This window comes from Molossus molossus, unplaced genomic scaffold, assembly GCF_014108415.1.
Source record: "Molossus molossus isolate mMolMol1 unplaced genomic scaffold, mMolMol1.p scaffold_m16_p_34, whole genome shotgun sequence".
In the NCBI taxonomy this organism is placed as follows: Eukaryota; Metazoa; Chordata; class Mammalia; order Chiroptera; family Molossidae; genus Molossus; species Molossus molossus.
Genome location: NW_023425371.1, coordinates 1,191,697 through 1,213,282, shown reverse-complemented (window position 1 = coordinate 1,213,282; position 21,586 = coordinate 1,191,697). Strand labels below are relative to the sequence as shown.

At 39.7% G+C, this 21,586-nt stretch overlaps 1 protein-coding gene across 2 annotated transcripts; it reads right to left on the bottom strand.

The window, feature by feature from the left end:
* Positions 1-582: 582 nt before the first annotated feature.
* Positions 583-20,168, bottom strand: TXNDC9 (thioredoxin domain containing 9). 2 transcript variants are annotated; one of them, XM_036281412.1, is made up of 5 exons: positions 20,038-20,168; positions 16,865-17,075; positions 12,166-12,284; positions 4,721-4,975; positions 583-1,181 (listed from the first exon to the last, which is right to left on the bottom strand). In XM_036281412.1, the coding sequence occupies exons 2-5, from the start codon at positions 17,051-17,053 to the stop codon at positions 1,064-1,066; spliced, it is 681 nt and encodes a 226-aa protein (XP_036137305.1). In that variant the 5' UTR covers positions 17,054-17,075; positions 20,038-20,168; the 3' UTR covers positions 583-1,063. The 2 variants fall into 2 exon arrangements, with proteins under 2 accessions (XP_036137305.1, XP_036137306.1); XM_036281413.1 differs by having other exon boundaries at positions 588-1,181; positions 16,865-17,072.
* Positions 20,169-21,586: the final 1,418 nt, after the last annotated feature.

Here is a 21,586-nt window from a genome sequence, read left to right as displayed (position 1 = left end):
TCTTACAAGTAGAGCAGTGAGTGGTGACCCCTTGCCTCTCCTTGCGTGGAACCTCCATCCTAATCACTATTGCCCCAGTTTATGAGTAAATTAATCTCAGTGAGGTTATGAGTAAGCTGGGACAATAGTGACTAGAAAACAGTATTTGTGGTCTGACATTCCTGGGGTGGATCTGTGCTACAAGTGGGGACCAGGTAGAAGAGAAAAGCAAGCAGTCTGCTCCTCCTCGGGAGAAATTGTAGGCTGAAACTGGGAGCTAAGGGGAGAAAGAGTGTGGGGTCATGGCTCAAATACCACAGAGACACTATTCTTACCAAGAGTTAGTATTTTCTTGAATAAATATTTTTGTTTGCTTTATGCTCTTATGATAATTTCAGATAATTAAAAAAAATATTTACAAGTTAAGGTTATTTCAATGAGTCTGAGATCTCATGCTGCCATTCCAAAAGTGCTTCCTGATTTTTAAAAAATACATGCCTTAAAAAACAAGCAATCAGGACCCTTTAAATAAGGCAATACGCTCACAACCTGAAAAGGCTTTCTTCTGCCATCAGTTGATTCAACATCAACATGCAGCACACTGAATAAATAAGCAGTTCTTTAATAGTTATGTAAACATATTCCAGAAGTGAAGAGTGTTTATAATTCATTTACAAGTGCAGTCTATTACACCAGTAAATGTTTTTTGACCTGTTATATAAAGTAAACAATGCGTGAGAATTAGTCCTGAAATAGTTCGTTGAATTTGTTTCAAATCCGGTGAATTAAGAACACAACTGTGAATGGTATAAAAATGTAAAAATCATATTGTGATAAAATCAATCGCAAAAATAGAGAATCCAGATCCTACCCAGATGATTTAAGTACTCAGCAGTTTTCCTCAAATTAAACATGAGCGCCACAGAAAATATTAGAGATGTGTTTTGATGTGGTTCAACTGTATAAAACTAGAATATGACCATTAGATGACCAATGTATCAAAATCAACGGAATTTAGAAAACACATCTAATTCTAAAGTAAGCAGAAATAAAAAGGCAATTTACAAAGAATTATATCTGCTCTCTAATCATCATCAGAGTCTGAATCATATTTCTTTCCTCGGATAGTTTTCTTTTCCAGCTTTGTGAAGTTTGTTCCAGTTTTCTTTCGGCTCTGAAATGGTGGCTCCATTAAATTTCCACTAAAAATAAAGCAAATTTGAAAAGCATTTATTCTTTATGATTTAGTACAGAAAAATCTATCTTTTTTTCCTCACTCTAACATGAAATAGAGTAAAATTTTCTTTAAAACGTTGGTGTCAGCCCTGGCCAGTTTGGCTCAGCGGTCACAGCATGGGCCTGAGAATCAAAGGGTCCCAGGTTGGAGTCCAGGTCAAGGGCATATACCTGGGTTCCAGGTTCGATCCCTGGCCCTGGTCAGGTTCATATGGAAGGCAACTAATCGATGTGTCTCTCTCACATCAATGTTTCTCTCTCGCGCGCGCTCTTTTTCCCCCACTTCTTTCCACTCTCTCTAAAAAAAAAACTAAAAAACCAAAAACCAACAATGGAAAAATATCAGGTGAGGATTATCAAAACAAATTAAAAAATAAAAAGCTGGTGTTCAGCCTGGCTGGTGTGGCTCAGCGGTTGAGCATAGACCCACGCACCAAGAGGTCACCGGCTCGATTCCCAGTCAGGACACAGGCCCAGGTTGTGGGCCCCATCTCCAGTGGGGGGCATGCAGGAGGCAGCCAATCAATGTTCTCTCTCATCAGTGTTTCTTTCTCTCTCTTCCTTTCTCTAAAATCAATAGATGAAAAAAAAAAAGTTGGTGTTCAAGAAGAGGTATATTATTCATACCGATAATTAAGGGATAGACCTTATTTGGAACTACAAGTTTTAGATCAATGTTCTATTTTCTCTTTTATCATTAATTATTAATATTTCACAGGATGCCAACAGAATTTCTGACTGAAAAGCAAAGAAGGAAATCAAAGGGTTTTTTCTCATCTGTTTTGGATATGCTGAACCTGTATTAGATTATTTTCACTGTGAAAAGGACATAGAAATACAGTGCTGTGTTTTTGATAGCCTGTTATGACTGGTTTGATCCTGTTTAACATCTTTTTTTTATTTTTATGTTTTTATAGGTTTTAGAGAGAGAAGGGAGAGGGGGAGAGAGAAAAATATCAGTGAGAAACACTAACTGGCTGCCTCTTGCATGCCCCCCTCTGGGAATTGAGCCTGCAACCTTTTGGTGTATGGGACGATGTTCCAACTAACTGAACTACCTGGCCAGGGCTAGATCTTGGTTTTGAAGTATCATCTGCCATTGAGAAGACTTGGCTCCTTGGGGAAAGAGGCAATTCTAGGGAAAGTACAACATGAGTGCCCCTAAAATATCTTATTTGTGCCAGAAAGAAAGTGGTCAAACATTATAGGGACATGGCCAAAGGGTACAGAAGCCAGTATGAAAGGGGCTCTCACTGGTCAAAATTGGGGCAATTTGAACTTCAAAGTAAATAATAATAGCAACAGAATATAACCCATTGAATAAAATAATCTACAGCCCATACCAATACAAGTAAATAAAAAAATTAATGGGAGATATGAAAAAGTCCTCCCTTAAATCACCATTTGGCCTGGTAGACAACTGGTTAACCAATGCTCAGTTATCCCCGCCAGAAATGAAACAAACCATCAGATGCTTTCTGATATTGTACATTAATAAGGAAGACTACATCATTTCCATAATATACCTGAGAAAGATGCATAATCTGAATCTAAACTTGAAACATTAGACAAACCCAACTTGGGGGATGCTCTGTAAAATAACTAGCTTGTACTCTTCAAAAATATCAAGTACTGAAAAATAAAGGGAGGGTACAGGTTGTTACAGGTTAACAGAAACTAAAAACACACTAACTACATGCGATTCATTTTTTTGATATGGAGGACATTACTAAGACAACAGTAGAATTTGAATAAGGTCTGTAAATTACATAAAGTTCCTGTTTTAATAATTGTACTCTGGTTACATAAGAAAATGTCCTTGTTCTTAGGAAATATACACAAAAATATTTAGCAGTAAAGGTACACTACATCTACAATTTCAACTCAAATGATTCTGAGAAGTAATTTAAGATAAAGCAAATATAAAATGTTTAAAATGAGAGAATATGGGTGAAGGGTATATGAGCATTCTTTGTACTATTTCCAACGTTTAATGTTTCAAATAATTTCAAATAAGCATTTTATTTAATACATTTTAATATTTTACTTACTATTAAGAAAATAATCCTAAAACTCCCAAATCAACTTTCACAATGTAGGAATCATTTAGACATGTATAGGTCAGATTCAGAGAAAAGGGAATAGAGAGGTGAAAGGGCAAGAGAACTTTATTTAAAATATTTTAATATGTTTTTATTGATTTTAGAGGGAGAGGGAGGAAAGAGAAACATTTGATGTGAGAGAGAAATATCAATTGGCTGCCTCTTGTATGCACCTCAGTTGGGTACCAAACCCACAACCTGGGCATGTGCCCTGACCAGGAATTGAACTGGAGACCCTTCAGTGCACAGGACAATGCCTAACCAACTGAGCCACACTGGCCAGGGCAAGAACTTTCTATTTATTGAAAGGCACTATGACTGTGGAATGACAACTGCACAGTTTTACAGATTATTCTTGCAAATCAAGAATAGGCACAAAGCACAAGATGATATGTTCTAATTTTTAGAATTAGATAAACTATTTGTCTGGAGAAATGGACAAAGAGATGAATGAAAAATGGAAGTTGGATTTTAGATGGTTTTCAGACGGAGACTGTTCCCCACAATAAGCAATTTAAGCTAAGCACAGAAATGAGATTCTATATATTTTATTGGACTCTGCAAATGAGACAGAAATATACATTACAAATATAATGTTTGAAAGTAAACCATTAGCAGTTTGAGTAATCTGGTTTAAATCAGGGAAGAGTCAATTCTGGGGTGTCAGTTTGGGTTTCCAGATTATACAGAATAAGAGTCAGTGGGATCTGTTAGTTTGAAAACTTTTATAGCAGGTATATTCTAAGATTCAATTTTATCCATAACTCTGATTTTTGCTGTGAGGTCATGTTAATAATGTACACTTTAAGAAATATGCTTTTCCGCCCTGGCCGGTTTGGCTCAGCGGTTAGAGCGTTGGCCTGCGGTCCGGAGAGACCCGGGTTCGGTTCCCGCTAAGGGCATGTACCTCGGTTGCAGTTTGTCCCCAGCCCTGGTTGGTCGTGCGGGTGGCAGCCACTCGATGTGTCCCTTTCACGTCAATGTTTCTCTCTCTCTCTCTCCCCCTCTCTCTCCCTCCCACTCTATTTGTAAAAAAAAAAAAAAAAAAAAAAAGAAATATGCTTTTCCTATGTGAACGTCTTTCTACATGTCAGTCAAAAGGTCTTAGTTCCATAAAATGTTAACATAAAAAAAAATTTCTCTAAAAATATCACTGAAAATGTGAATTAAAATAAGTCTATTGTTTTGTTAAAAGTTACCTGTAGCCCAGCTGGTGTGGCTCACTGGTCGGCACCAAGAGGTCGCTGGTTCGATTCCCAGTCAGTGCACAAGCCAAGGTTGTGGGCTCAATCCCCAGTGGGGGAATGCAGGGAGCAGCCAATCGATGTTCTCTCTCATTGATGTTTCTATCTCTCTTTCTCCCTTCCTCTCTCTCTAAAATCAATAAAGAAAAAAAAATTTACCTGTAATTGAGAATATCAGAACAACCAAGCCTCCATTCTAAAGTTTCTGTGGTGAAGTCATCTGTATTTCCTAGGTCAGTAAATCCAACGACGTAATCTTGTGTCTTTCCATCTTTTACCAGTGCCAGTGTGGGAATGACTTTGATCTTCAGTCTCTCACAAAGGAAAGGTGCTTTTTCCACATTCAGCTTCAAAAATTTGGTCTCCAGATGTTTCTTGGACAATATCACCAAATGTTTGTCTAGTATTTTACACCTGTAAATAACAAATATAGAAAATCAAAACCTAAAATGACAGATTTCTTTTTAAAAATAAGTATTATTAAGTAAGGTGCATCTAATTTTATAGTTTATTTTGTCTGTCTCATAATTTGGTAGCCAACCAGTGCTTGTGTCAGATGATCTCATTTCCATTTTATAGGCTAGCTACCTGATTATGAGAGGCAGACAAACAATCTAGTATTTTAGAAAGTCAGACTTGCTCTAATGATATTGATTAAAACAAAATATTCAATATATGCCTAAATTGTAATGCTTCACGAAGTTGTCATGTTCATGGTAAACAAAACAAATTGTCATTTCTTTCATGCAAGTTTCCTAATATCTCCTACAGGAAGCTTGAAGGGTGAGAAATCTGAACTTGATAGAACACACAAGAGACTTCTCAGAATTAGAAATGTACATATGGTGCCATATTTGGAAGTCACTAGGAAACACTGACTGGTATCAGTGAGAAGGAATACTACTAGCTGTGTAACTCTGTCAGCGAGAAGTTTATTACGGTTGAGGTCAATATGGTCATTATGGTTTTAAAAAATGAAAATACCAGAGGTAACTTCCATTAACCCATCTTCTACTAAACAGGAAAATGGAAGTAACATTTTTTTTCTTTTTCTTTTCCTTTTTTCTAATATTTTCTTTATTGATTTTAGAGAGGGAGGAAGGGAGAAGGAGAGAGAGACATCAATGAGAGAACATCGATTGGCCGCTTCCTGCATGCCCCCCACTGGGGATTGAGCCCACAACCTGGGCATGTGCCCTCACTGGGAATCGAACTGGCGATCTCTTGATGCATGGGTCAATGCTCAACCACTGAGCCACACAAGTCAGCGTAACATATTCTTTAAAGTAGAATGTATTTAAACTGATCAGTCTTCTAGTATCTGAAACGGATTACTGTAATAATCTTTTTGAGCAGTAGCTCTTAACCATGTAGGTGTTCATTACATCTAACTTTTAAAATATACAGATGGATCAAAATTTCCTGGGAGCATAGCTGGGAAACATGCAGATGATACTCATGCCCAATATAGGTGAGAACCACTGCTTTGAATACCCAAGACACTAGTTGCTTCCGAGTTGTTTTAGTAGGCTTCTGGGGCACTCCTTGGTGGTAGTTGGTCCTGAATTAGGTTTGGGCCTAGAGAGTTGCTTATACATTTAATGCCTCATCACTTTCCTTCTCAATGTATCTTTTCATATATCACCCTGAAATGCAGCAATGAGATTTTAGTGAAAATGGTAGGAGAGAACTAATTATTAAATGATGTTTGAATGAAGTTCAAAACAAATGATAAATGATAACCTTTTACCTTCCTAATCTTTTTTCCCACTTTCCCTTAGCAGATATTTCACCATCTCAGTATTTTCTTCATTTTAATTTTTTTAGTCAGTATAAGTCTTAGGCAATCAATCCATGAAAGGCATTAATTAATAAACAACTTTTTGGGTGGTGAACCGAACACAAGGGACAGGAAAGCTCTGGAAATGAGATAAGAGAGCAGGACTGAGATGACAGTGAGTGACAGAGACACTACACTGGACCATATGATGGTCTAAGGAAGGCAGCTTCATTCAGCATAGTGAATAACTGAATAATAATAATAACTAAATCTAGGTCAGTTATTATTAAGTTTGCTGATTTTTAGAAACATTCTGAAATCTAAATTTAAAATAAATAAACTATTTCTCAATTTTTAAATGTTGGCACTAATCAAATTTAGAGGCTTAAGAAAAAAGACTTGAATCCACTGATTTAAGATATCATTTCTTCTGAGGGCATTTTCATTTTATAAAGGATCTGCCTCCATAGAAAGGTTTGCAGACTTGGGTTGGTTTAAAAGAAACCGCTTTCTTCTCCTTCTAGTCAAGCCTGGAAGTTCCAACTATGCTTCTGGTGAAAGGCCCAGTCAAGCCATTGTCTCCCCATGACTATATCATAATAGCAGAGAAAGAAAAAAAGTAGACAGTATTACAATAAATGTTAAAGGGCTTGCTTAAAGAAGAGAAAGAAGAAGAAAAAAAACAGGACAAAGAAGGACATTACATAATGATAAATGGGGAAATCCAAGAGGATCTAACCCTTGTGAACATTTATAAACTCAACACATATATGTAAAGCAAATCTTGATGGATATAAAGAGAGAGACTGACAGTAATACAGTCATAGTAGGGGATTTTAACATCCCATTGACATCAATAGATAGATCTTCTGGAAGAAAATCAACAAGGACAAGGCAACCTTAAATGACACACTAGTTTAGATGGACTTAACTAATATCTTCAGAGCACCTCACCCCAAAGCAGCAGAATATACATTCTTTTCAAGTACACATGGAACATTTTCTAGGATAGACTACATGTTAGGACACAAAACAAGTCTTAATAAGTTTAAGAAGACTGAAATCATAGTAAGCATCTTCTCTGACAATAATGGCATGAAACTAGAAATCAATCACAAGAAAAAATGAAAAGAAAACACACAAAGACATGGAGGTTAAATAATGTTACTAAACAATGAATGGGTTAATGATGAGATCAAGGAAGAAATCCAAAGATAACTTGAAAGCCCTGGCCAGTTTGGCTCAGAGGTTAGAGCAAAGATAACTTGAAATAAATAAAAATGATAACACAACAACCTAAAATCTATGAACACAGCAAAAGCAGTCCTAAGAGAGAAATTCATAGCATTACAATCGTCCCTTGTTTATTGCGGTTAATCCATTCCAGACTCTAGCTATTGCACCTAGAGTTGGAGGATTCCTGGGGTGCTCAAATACATAGGCCTACAGTCCATACATACAGTAATTTTAATTTTAATTGTAATACAGGGGTGTATAATTGACTCAGACAACCGAGTGCACGCTGTATCATTTCCACTGTCTCGATCAACATTTTAATGAATATATTTGAAAAAACCGTGATAGAGTGAAGCCACACAAGTCGAAGCGCAAAGTGGAGAGGGACGGCTGTAAAAACATATTTTTTAAAAAAAGGTGCAGCCCAGCTGGTGTGGTTCACTGGCTGAGCATCAACCCATGCACTAAGAGGTTAGTGGTTTGATTCCCAGTCAGGGCACATGCCCAGATTGTGGGCCCAGTTCCCAGTGGGGGACATGCAGGAGGCGGTCAATCGATGTTCTCTCTCATTGATGTTTCTCTCTCTTTCCTCTTTCTAAAATCAATAAAGGAAAAAAAAAGTGTAGAACAAGCATTTGATAAAATCCAGCACCCATTTGTGATAAAAACTATCAGCAAAGTGGGAATAGAGGGAACATACTTCAACATAATAAAGGTCATATATGACAAACCCACAGCCAACATCATACACAATTGGCAAAAACTAAAATGTCTGCTTTCATCACTCTTATTCAACATAATACTAGAAGTCCTAGCCAGGGCAATAAGACAAGAAGAAGAAATAAAAGGTATCCAAATTGGAAAGCAGTAAGTAACATTGTCATTGTTTACAGATGACATGATATTGTATGTAGAAAACACTAAAGATTCCACCAAACACTACTAGAACTGATAAATGAATTCAGGGGAGTAGCAGGATACAAAATTATGTGCAGAAATTGGTGGCATTTTCATACACCAATAATGAACTATCAGAAAGGAAGACTTAAAAAAAACAATCACATTCACATTTGCTTCAAAAAGAATAAAATAACCTAGGAATAAATTTAACAAAGTATGTATAAAACCTGTACTCGGAAAATTATAAAACAATGAAGAAAGAAACTGAAGAAGATATAAGCAAGCGGAAGCATATACATGTTCATGGATTGGAAGAATTAACATCATTAAAATGTCCATACTACATAAAGCAATCTAGATTCAACACCAATTCCTATCAAGATACCAATGGCGTATTTCACAGAACTAGAACAAGTATTCCAAAAATTTACATGGACCCACAAAAAACCCCCAAATAGCAAGAGCGATCTTGAAAAAAAAGAACAAAGTTGGAGGAATCACCCTACCTGACCTCAAACTATACTGCAAGGCCACAGTAATCAAAACAGCTTGGTACGGGCATAAAAACAGACATGTTGATCAATGGAATAGAACAGAGAGCCCAGAAATAAATCCACCTTTATAGTCAATTAATATCTGACAAAGTGGCAAAAACATACAATGAGGTAAAGATGGTCTATTCAATAAATGGTGTTGGGAATATTGGACAGACGTACAAAAAAATACAACTAGTACACCTCACATCATACACAAGAATAAACTCAAAATGAATTACAGTCTTAAATATTAGACTCAAAACCAACTAAAACATTTTTGCACAGCAAAGGAAACCATCAACAAAATGAAAAGACAACACACTGAATGGGAGAACATATTTGCAAATAATACATCTGATAAGAGGTTAATATCCAAAATTCAAAGAACTTATAAAACTCAATACCAAAAAAACCAAACAATCCACTTCTCCAAAGAGGACATACAGATGGCCAATAGACATATGAAAAGATGCTTAACGTCACTAATCATCAGAGAAATGCAAATTAAAACCACAATGAGATATCACTTCACATCTGTCAGATGGCCATCATCAATAAATCAACAAACAAGTGCCGATGGGGAGGTGGAGAAAAGGGAACCCTCAAGCATGCACTGTTGGTGGGAATGCAGATTGGTGCAGCCACTATGCAAAGCAGTTTGGAGTTACCTCAAAAAATTAAAAATGGGCCCTGGCTGGTTTGGTTCATCAGTTAGAGTGTTGGCCCTAGAACTGAAAGGTCAAGGGTTCGATTCTGGTCAAGGGTACATACCTTGGTTGCAGGTTCGATTCCCGACCCCACTTGGGATTGTGTGGGAGGCAAACAATCGATGTGTCTCTCTCACATCAATGTTCCTCTCTCTCTCCTCCTTACTTCCACTCTAAAAAAACGAACACAACCCCAAAAATCTATGGAAAAATATCCTCAGGTGAGGATTAACAAAAAACAAAACAAAACAAAAAAATTGCCCAGCAGGTGTGGCTCAGTGGATTGAGCATCATCCTATGTACCAAGAGGTCACCAGTTTGATTCCTGGTCAGGGCACATGCCCAGGTTGCAGGCTCAATCCCCATTGGGGGCGTGCAGGAGACAGCCAATCAATGATTCTCTCATTGATTTTTCTCTCTCTCTCCCTCTCCCTTCTTCTCTCTCTAAAAAAAAAAAAAAAAAAAAAATCAAAAACAAATTTTAAAAAATTCAATTAAAAATGGAATTCCCTTATGACCCACTGATTCCACTTCTGGAAATTTATATGAAGGAACCAAAAACACTAATTTGAAAGAATATATGCACCCCTATATGTTCACATTGTGGCGTTATTTATAATAGCCAAGATATGGAAGTAGCCCGAGTGTCCAATAGTAGATGAGTAGATAAAAAAAGCTGTGGTATCTTTACACAGTGAAATACTACTCCGCCATTAAAAAGAAGGAAATCTTACCCTTTGCAACAGCATGAATGAACCTGGAGAGCATTATGCTAAGTGAAATAAGCCAGTCAGAGAAAGACAAATACCATATGATTTCCTCATATGTGGAATCTAATAAACAAAATGAACTAACAAGCAAAATAGTGCCCTGGCTTGTTTGGCTCAAAGGTTAGAGCCTTGACCAGTGGACTGAAGGGTCTCAGGTTTGGTTCCTGGTCAGGGGCACTTATCTGGGTTGCAGGTTCAACCCCCGGCCCTAGTCAGGGTTGTGTAAGAGGCAACCAATTGATGTCTCTCTTTCACATTGATGTTTCTCTCTCTCTCTCCTTCCCTCCCTTCCACTCTATCTACAACTCAATGGAAAATTATCCTCCAGTTAGGATTAACAAAAAACAAAACCAAACCAAAATAGTGACAGACTCATTGAAAGAGATTAGGTTGACAGCTACAGGGGTGGGTGGGGAAGGGGGCTGGATGGCGTGGGGAGGAGGTATTGAGGGAAAAAAAAAGACACCGTGGCTGGTTTGGTTCAGTGGTTAGAGCGTCAGCCCACAGACCAGAGAGTCCCAGGTTCAGTTCCCGCTAAGGGTACGTACCTTGGTTGCAGTTTGTCCCCGGCCCTGGTTGGGGTCGTGTGGGTGGCAACCAGTCAATGCGTCTCTCTCACATTGGTGTTTCTCTTTCTCTCTTCCCCCCTCTCTCCCTCCAGCTCTGTCTGAATATAAATGCAATAAAAAAAAATGTCCTCAGGTGAGGATATAAAAAAAAAGAGAGAAAGAAACAACTCATGGACAAAGACAACAGTGTGGTGTTTGCTGGCTGGGGGCAGGGACAGTAGAGTATAGGGGAATAAATGATGATAGAGACTTGACTTGAGGTGGTCAACACACAATACAGTGTACAGATGATGTGTTATAGAACTGTGCAACTGAAACCTGTATAATTTTGTTAATTAGTGTCATCCCAATGAATCAACCAGCAACCTCTTGGTGCACAGGCTGACATTCAACCACTGAGCCACACCAGCTGGGCTAGAAATATTTTTGATTTTCAATGTTCACCTATACTTTTGGATAACTGGTTTTTTGATTTTGTTTCTTTAATTGACTTTTTTAGATAGAGAGGAAAGGAGAAATAGAAACATTGATGTGAGAATCATCAATCAGCTGCCTCCTGCCTGCCCCCTACTGGGGATCAAGCCCACAACCTGGGCATGTGCCCTGACCAGGAATCGAACTGGGACCTCTCGGTCCATGGGACAATGCTCAATCCACTGAGCCATACCAGCCAGGCTGTAACTGGTTTTTAAGTTAATCTTTAAAATAACAACTGGCCCTGTCCAGTGTGGTTCAGTGGTTACAGTATCAGCTTGTACACTGAAGGGTCAAGGTTCAATTCCCAGTCAAGGGCACATACCTGAGTTGCAGGTTATATTGCAGGCCCTGGTCAGGGTGAGTTCAGGAGGAAACCAATCAGTATGTCTCTCTCACACTGATTTTCTCCCCTCCCCCCACTCTCTAAAAAGCAATGGAAAAAATATCCTCGGGTGAGGATTAACAAAAATATAGTAATGAAATAAAATAACAATTGTTTAATGGATAAACTTCTAGTATAAAGAAGCAAATTAGGAAGTCGTTCCCTTTATTTTTCTTAATCTCTGTCAGTATTTCTGTTCAAGCAACTCTCCATGTTTAAAAAAAGTCACTGAAGGAAACAAAGTTACCTCAACGTGGAGTCTCTGTAGAAATGGCAAACCACATTTTTACTCTCCTTGACTTCTTGAAAAAAGTCTCTCTCACTAGGGATTTCTCTGTATTCCCCATGTCCTTTGGAAAGCCATTCCTGGTTTGAAAAAAAGGGAAATTATTACACATTTGAAATATCTTTCTCAGTATCAGTTTACAGTTTGTGTCCAAATCACCACAATACAGGTTGGGGCAAAAGTAGGTTTACAGTTGTGAGTATGTAAAACAATTTATTCTTGTATTATTTATTAATTATTGTATAATTTTCCATATAAACTACTTTTGCCCCATCTTGTACTTTGTAATGAAGTCAATTTTACCTTGCAGACAGATACATTTTTTTCAGTGATTTACTTTCCTGTTTCTAGTGTCAGTGCAAAATTAGTTGGTGGGCAGTGACTATCTCCATAGCATGGCTCATATTTAAGACAATTCTCTGTCTTGGTAAATTAGAATATATATTTTCTTAGAACTCTGAAAATAAAAATTTAGACTCAAGAGACTTAGAATGTAAAATCCATTTAATTTCTCTGCACTCAAACTACTAAAATCAGAAACTGAAAAGTTTCAAAATAATGCTCATGCCATAAAGCATCTCTGGGGCCGGGGGGGAGGGGGCAGTGGGGTTACTGCCGCTCTGAAGCGCAGGGGCCTTGCTTACTCTTAGTGACTACTCAGTAACGCAGGAACCTCCTCCATACTGGCCACCAATGGGTAGCACCCAGAAGAAAAAGCTATCTACTCATAGTGCCCACAAACAACAAAGAGCTCGTAAGTCATACAATCCAACTTCCCAAACCAATATATTAGCCCTTATTAAGCACACTTGACAGAATTTTCAGCCTTTTGAACCTTTCCTGTGACAAGAAGCTTCTCACCACAACTGGAAGCCTGTTTCCTTTTCAGGCAGTTTTAATGAAAAGGGGAATTGGGCATGCAGGCAGAAGGCTTGGGCTTGCACAACTGTTCTACTACCTTTTAGGCTATTAATTTTAATAACCTGAGTGAGTCCCAGTTTCCTCATCTGTAAAGTGGAGATCATGAAGCATATATCTCATTGAGTAGTTGTGAAAATAAGACAATCAACATGAAGATAAGTAAAACAGTGTCTTGTGCTTAAAAAGCACTTGTATATGTACTCTCTAATTTTTAGAAAGGTCTTCTCACGCTGAAGTGCTATACATCTCTAACTCTGGTCTGTGGATCCCAGCTTTGAACCTAAGATTAGAGAGAAAAGTTCTAATCTTTCTTTCACACATTAGCCCTTCAAATATTGTATCTCGCCTATGTCCTCTCTTCTCCACACTGAAATTTCCATTTCCTTTTGACTGTTTCTCCTATGAAACAGTATCTAGACTTCTTTCTCTTCTGGTTGTCCTCTGAACACAGTCTAATTCCTCCATGTTCTTTTAAAATGTGGTAGAGGTCTGAATGCAGCTTTCCAGGTCCAACTAGAAAGGGGCAGGAATGCCATCTCCTTTCCTCCTCTACAGTTACGCTAACACAGCCCAGTCTCAGTAATGGTTCTGGTATCCATTGCACATTGGCTTACTCTGAGCTGACACTCACACAAGGCTCAGACACCTTCTCCCTATGTGACATTTCTTTGGTAAAGCTCCTATTAACAATTTAAACTCTCAAATACAATTCCTTAATGACATGTGACATTTCATGATTCTTTTACTTGCCAATGACATGTGCACTTAAAAACCAGTATTTTTGTTTTTTAAAAAACTACTGTTTCTCTTCATTATTTATTCTCATGTGTTTAACCAATAGGCTGAAGACCTGAACCTGTCCTGGTTTCTTAGAGGGAGGCAAGCCCACTCCAAACCTTTACCAATGCCCAGTACCTCTCGCAAGACACTCAACACACCCTGCACTATTAAGTACAGTACCTTTCAGAGCATGTGCTCCACAGGTATGTGCTGAATGGGATCAAGCAGGATCAAGCAGGATGGGTACAAATGACTGTGCAGTCCAAGCCTAGCTGATGTCTGAAAGATGGGCAGCACCTGGTTCTCACTTAGTGGTTATCACCCAAGCTTCTTGTGGGCTTCTCCTATTTCTCACCTTATCCTTCTGCTTTCTGCCTAAGATCTACAACTCTAGCTGGCATATTAGTAGTGAGGTGCTTTGCTAACCGAAGAATATTGATTAACATAGGCCTATTCGTGCTTATGTCACTGTTTACATTGGTTTCCCTAATACTTTCGTGGATTAGAAATTAAAAATTACTATATAATCTATACTATTTCAAAATGAATAGCTATAAAAACCACTAAGGCTTCTTGCCTACTCAGAAAACATTTTAACAAAAAAAGATCTATTAAAAGGCAGTAAAACCTCTAAAATAAGATCCTCTGAGTTACTCCATGATGAATTCATTTTTAATTGATTTGTATATTAATAATAATTTTAAAAAGCCCTAAAGTCTACCAGCTTCAATTGATTTTAAATTATAAATACTCAGACTATTGTTTTTAATTGCTGACAACTTCATTTACGAGACTGAATATGTTCTTCACTGAAAATCAGGTAGACAACAGCAAAAGAAACAACCATCAAAATGGAAAGGCAACCCACTGTATGGGAGAGCATCACTGCCAATGATACATCAGATAAGGGGTTAATTTCCAAAATATATAGAGTACTCATACAGCTCAACAAAAGGAAGACAAAGAACCCAATTAAAAAATGGGCAGAGGAGCTGAATAGACACCTCTCCAAACAGCACATACAAATGGCTAAGAAACATATGAAAAAATGCTCACCATCACTAGTCATCAGAGAGATGCAAATTAAAACAACAATGAGGTATCACCTCACACCTGTCAGAATAACTGCCATCAACAAATCATCAAACAAGTGCTGGCGAGGGTGTGGAGAAAAGGGGACTCTAGTACACTGCTGGTGGGAATGCAGACTGGTGCAGCCACTATGGAAAACACTATGGTTTTACCTAAAAAAATTAAAAATTGAATTGCCACCCTGGCCGGTTTGGCTCAGCGGTTAGAGCTTCGGCCTGTGGTCTGGAGACACCCGGGTTTGGTTCCCGCTAAGGGCATGTACCTCGGTTGCAGTTTGTCCCCGGCCCTGGTTGGGTCGTGTGGGTGGCAACCACTTGATGTGTCCCTTTCACATCGATGTTTCTCTCTCTCTCTCTCCCTCCCACTCTAGCTGAACAAAATATCAAAAAATGTCCTCGGGTGAGGATAAAAAAAATAAATAAAATAAAATAAAAATTTAATTGCCATTTGATCCAGAGATCCCACTTCTAGGAATATACCCTAAGAAGCCTGAAACACGCCCTGGCCGGTTTGGCTCAGCTGTTAGAGCGTCGGCCTGCGGTCCAGAGAGACCCGGGTTCGGTTCCCGCTAAGGGCACGTACCTCGGTTGCAGTTTGTCCCCGGCCCTGGTTGGGTCGTGCGGGTGGCAACCACTCGATGTGTCCCTTTCACATTGATGTTTCTTTCTCTCTCTCTCTCTCTCTCTCTCTCTCTCTCTCTCTCTCTCTCTCTCGCTCCCCACTCTATCTGAATAAAAAAAAAAAAAAAAAGAAGCCTGAAACACCAATCAGAAAGAATATATGTTCATAGCAGCACTATTTACAATAGCTAAGATCTGGAAACAGCCCAAGTGTCCATCAGTAGACGAATGGGTACAAAAGCTGTGGTACATATACACAATGGAGTACTATGCAGCTGTAAGAAAGAAAGATCTCTTATCCTTTAAAATGACATGGAGGGGCCTGGAAAGTATTATCCTAAGCGAAACAAGCCAAGCAGAAAAAGACAAATACCACATGATCTCACTTATTTGTGGAATATAATGATCCTAACAGTCTGAGGAATAGGGTAGACCCAGAGACATGGAAGCAGGGTACAGATTGACAACCCTCAGAAGAGGGGATGGTTAGGGGAGGGAAGAGATAAACCACAGAACTTATATGCATAACCAGTGGTTATACGCATAACCAATGGACATGGACAACAAAGCCGGGGATGGGGTGAGGGGAATGGGGAGGAGGGTGTCAATGGGGTGAAAAAGGAGAAACATCTGTAACAAAAATAAAATTAAAAAAGAAAAAAAGAAAATCAGGTAGACACAGATTTTTACAAAACTATCCTAGTTGTGACTTTTTTTTAGTTGTGCATCGGCAAGTAGTAGTGTGCTTAACTCTTATCTCATTTGCTTTGAGCACAGCTACCTTACGACAGGCTCTACCACTACCTAAAGGAAACCACTGACTCCTGGTGCCGCCAGTGCTCTTCCTAGTCCACTTCAGCCACACAAATCTGAGCTTCAAAAGTGATCCTAGGCACATATTTCTTTTACTTGACTGTAGATTAATATATTAATTAGGCTAATCTTGAATGTGTCTTTAAAACTAATTTTTTTCCAGCCAATTTTTTTTTTTTTGGTTTGTGCTCCTAGTGGGAACTGAACCCAGGACTCTCTGGTCCACAGTCCAATGCTCCAACTGCTGAGCCAAACCGGCCAGGGCTCAAATTTTTAATAGTGACAGGTAGTTGGAGGTTTAAAAACAACAACAACAACAACAAAACCTTAAAAATGAGGACTGGAATGTTTCTACTACTGCTGCATGTGTATATTTAAGCTGTGTTAGGTGCATACTATCAAAGTAATTTTAGAAAGCAGGGCAGAGAGGTTACTTGTTTCTGCTGTTGAGCTTTCCTTAGTGCCTTAAGTCTCTTTTCTTTGAGGTGTTCCAATTCATCTTCGTCCATCTGATCCATTTTCTGAATTTCAGCATCCAAATGTTCTTCTACTAGTTTGGTGGTCTGCAGCAACTGATTCTCCAGGACTTTTGAAAACATGTCGACAGATGCATTAGCTTCCATTCTTTACAGTTCAGCCTTGCTGCTGGTGAGGTTTACAAAGTTGGGGGGAAAAATATAAACAGTAAGTTTTCTCTCTTATTTTAAAAAATTCCAGGAAGTGCATAATTTGTGTCCACAAAGTGTTCTGCTGACAAACAAGCACTTCATGTTAGGCTTAAGAATTTTTATTTGCCCTGGCAGGTTTTGCTCAGTGGTTAGAGCATCGGCCTGTGGTCCAGAGAGACCCGGGTTCAGTTCCCACTAAGGGCACGTACTTCGGTTGCAGTTTGTCCCCGGCCCTGCTTGGGTCATGCAGGTGGCAGCCACTTGATGTGTCCCTTTCACATCGATGTTTTTCTCTCGCTCTTTCTTCCTCTCTCTCCCTCCCACTCTATCTGAACAAAAAAATGAAAAAAATGTCCTCGGGTGAGGATAAAAAAAGAATTTTTATTTAAGTGTATTAAAATTTCAATAGGTTACAGTTACAGCACTCAAAAACTATTTAGAGCAAAGTTTAGGTGCATCTGATTCAGTTTTTATTTTACTATACAAAAGTAAAGTAAGTCTTTAAGACCATCACCAAACCAGAGAAAAATTGAGTAGTTGGGAGTTACAGTAGTTGGAGCTATCCCTAGTGATATATACCGACAATCAGTGTTCTTTACCAAAGGAAAGGGAAGCAAAGCAGAAATGACTAAATAATGGTCACATTGAACTGTTGCGAGGTTTTACGCATACATACCAAACTTTGCTTCAACACACAGCAAAGTTGACCAAAAGACACATTTTTCATGGTCTTTACCTAAATAATTTTCGTTTCTTTAACTCCTAAGAGAGCCCATTACAAGTTATGTAAAGAACGGTGTCTGGTGTTCCCTAAGCTTCAGTTTCCATTCCTGTTCTCCCATTACCTAACAAAATCAATGAGGCCACAAGATTGATATTGGTGTTGATTTATTGACACTCAGTATTCTTTTTTTTTAATCCCCACCTGAGGATATTTTTCCAGTTATTTTCAAACAGAGTGGGAGGAAGAGAGAGAGAGAGAGGGGGGGGGGAGAGAGAGAGAGAAAGATATCAGTGTGAGAGAGACACATGGATTGGTTGCCTCCCGCATGACCGACTAGGGCCAGGGACCAAATCACAATCCAGGTACATGCCCTTGACTGGAATCCAACCCAAGACTCTTTGGTCCAAGGGCTGATGCTCTAACTACTGAGCCAAATCAGCCAGGGCAACACTCAGTATTCTTAACTTTGATGTAAAACAATATAACACTCTAAATATTAAAAATATTGATTTTTCCACCCTGGCCAGTTATGCTCTGTGGTTAGAGCATCAGCCCACAGGCCGAATGGTCACAGGTTCAATTTCTAGTCAGGGACATGTACCTGGGTTGCGGGTTTAATCCCTGGCCCCGGTCTGGGTCATACAGGAGGCAGCCTATCCGTGTGTCTCTCTTCACACTGATGTTTCTCTCTCTCTCTAAAAATCAATGAAGAAATATCCTCAAATGAGGATTAACAACCACAAAAGAATATTGATTTTTTCCCATCACTCCTCTATGTAAGATAGGAGTTTATAAACATACTCTAATTCAGATTAGAAAGGAAGATCTCAATTAAATTGGTAGTAAAGAAAATGCAGTATTGTCCTGGCCCGGTATTTCAGTTGGTTAGACTATCACCCCAATATGCCAAGGTTGCAGGTTCAATTGCCCATCAGGGCACATACAAGAAGCAACCAATGAGTTAATAAATAAGTGGAACAACAAATTAATGTTTCTCTCCCTCTTTCTCTCTCTCTAAAAAAGAAAAAAAAATCACTAAATGATTTTTAAAAAAATAAAAATAAATGTAGTATTATTTTCCACCAGCAACACTCAGATGGCAATTTTTATGTGTATTCCTGGGTAATTACTACAGAAATAAAATTTGTAATTTGCTTATCAAAGCAGGAGGCTGTTGCATCTCAACTAATTTGATACATTTGCAAATAGTAACAAAGCACTTTAAGAAATCTTAATGAACTGTGAACTCATCCACCACCTTCTCACACACAGCCTGGCCCACTCAGACCCTCTACACCTGCTGAACTGAAGAGAACTAGCCTTCCTGCAAATTTCACTTCTGATCCCTTTTTCTTCAAAGGAAAAGCGGTTGAAACGCACGCTTCAGTTCACCTTTGAATCTCAAAAGCTAGCAATGCCTGGGGCATAGAAGATCCTCAAAAAATATTTGTTAACTTTCAATGAACAAACTGTAAGTTCCTCATAAATGCTATAAAACTTTAAAGGAATTGTATTTCAAATATAGTAAAAGAATTTTACACTCCCTACCTCCCAAGAAAAATGTCAGCAAGACTGACCTTTATTAGGAGCTGGATGAGGCCAAAAATTGGGTATTACACCCTGAGTTGCATGTCAGAACCTGTTCTTACCAGGGGTGTAGCGATGCTTACTCCCGGAGTTTTACAGGATGAGCTCAGAATTTAGTGCTGGGATAACTTAGAGTAGAAGCGATTAACAAGAGCTGCTCTGGGGGCAGGCGGTGGTGTTCACCGCATTCAAAAGGGGAAAGATGACAGTTTAGCGATCCTTAGAACTTTCCATTGTTCAAACCATAAGCCTCTGATTCTTCCTTCCTTTCTTCTTTTCAGTTCAGCTGGAATGGTGGGAAAGGGCTTGTTCTCAAATCAGCTATCCGATTCCTTGATCTCCCTATGTGCACCCGCTCAACCAACCAAGAAGCCTCCTCCTTAACTGCGAGCAGTACCTTCCCAAGAGCAAACTGTCACTCCCTGAGCCCCCGGGAACAGATGAGGGCAGAGTTCAGGTGGCCCCGACTTCAACGCCTCCCGGAGCGCATGCTCCAAAGCCGCCCCGGCAGCACCGACACCGGCCCCTGGGCCGCGCCCCTCCCCCGCCCTGGCCGGAGGTTGAACGGCACCGTGTCCATTAGCACAGGGATGCGGTGGCCGTCTTTTTCACACCATCCCAGCCCTACCTGAGCTCTCGGTGACACCTGAGAAATGACGGACCAGCGGCTCCTGAAGACAGTCCACTCTAGCTTCCGTCTCGCAGCAGCTGCTAATGGCTACTAACCGGCCGTCACTTCCGCCTCCAGATTGGCTGAGGCCCTTACGCTTCACAGCCTGCAACGCCCCAGGAAGTGAGGGAGGAGGAGGACGGGCCTGCGGCGAGAGCCTAGATCTCTGCACCGCCCACACAGCGTCCCCAACCCGAGGTTGCTGGTCCTTCATTTAAACAGCCCAGAGGGCGCGAGAGCGGAGAACGCTGGGGGTTGTAGTTTCGTAGTGCTCACCCGGAGTTGTCCGACTTAGGCCCTGAACCTCTGTATGAACACATGATTTATATCAGAAAAAAGATAGCTACGCTCTTATTCAAGAGTGACACTCCATCTTCGTTGCCATCCTACTGAACATTTAAAACAAGCTGAACTGTAACATACAGCATGATTAGCTTTTCTGTAGTTAACACATATCACTGACCAGATCCAGATATAGCACATTTCGCCACCCTCAGGTCCTTCATGACTTCCCTAACACACATTTTTGGAACTTGCTTTCTAAATATTGACCTATTTGGGGGACTTAATAGGTGTGTCCTTGTTTTATTTTTATTTTTTTAGTGACTGGACACACTTGCTAGTTTACGGAGTTACTGAGAAGCCCAGTTTTATCCTGGATTTTCTCCCTTGGGAACAACCGGAGCTCTTAACTTGGTCATTCCATAGGCAATGAGTCAGAGGCCACCTATCACTACTTGAGCCAAATTAAGCAGAGTCAGGGTTGAATGGCATATGAGTATTTATTCCAATAATGCCGGTGGTATGGGAAGAGTAGTCAGTCACCCTGCATGTTCTACTCTGACACCCCCGCTCCAGTTGGCTGATTATATACTGGGGAGGAAGAAGATAACTAGGTGCAGCTGCAGTGTACCAGGGAAAGGGGAGGGTCGGGTCTGCAGTCTGGCCTTCAGGAGGTCAAACTCTGATAACAAGGTGACTAATCTATGTTTCAAACAGTTCAGCCTGTTCTTGGGACCTGAGAATGGCTAGCATTCCCCACACAAAATCCCAGACGTGTGTTTGTATGGGGGGTAGGGTGGTCAGGGTCCAGGCACGGCAATCAAATCAAAGCCTGTCTTGTCCTTGGTCTGTTCTCAAAACGTATTTATGTGAGTATTTTACAGCCCTATTTTTCTTCTTGCAGCACATCCTCCAGTTTCCCATGGTCTGTAAGAAAACCTTTATCTATAGTTAGTAAGGTGAATCATGTTAAACTGTGATTCTATTTTCATTATGTGCCCCTCCCCTTCATTTGGTTCTTTGTGGTTCTTTACTAAACTTCGGGCAGCTGAAAATACAAAAGTGTATAGGTTAAAAGGTGGAAAGGAAGCCCAGCTCAAGCTTGGCATCTGACTGAGCTCCAATTTCCCGAGTCTTGCGTTTCTAGGCCCGCAGGGGCCAACGTGGGGCATTTTCAGCCTCATTGTTGGCCTTTGGGTTCTAGAACTTGGAAACCGCGGGGGCA

Coding starts and splice junctions, on each gene's coding strand:
- TXNDC9 (XM_036281412.1), bottom strand. CDS start 17,053: ATGGAAGCTAATGCATCTGTCGACATGTTTTCAAAAGTCCTGGAGAAT. Junction 12,285..16,864: donor AAGCTCAACAGCAGAAACAA/GTAACCTCTCTG, acceptor TTTTCAAACCAG/GAATGGCTTTCCAAAGGACA. Junction 1,182..4,720: donor TCTGATATTCTCAATTACAG/GTAAATTTTTTT, acceptor CTTTATTTTTAG/TGGAAATTTAATGGAGCCAC.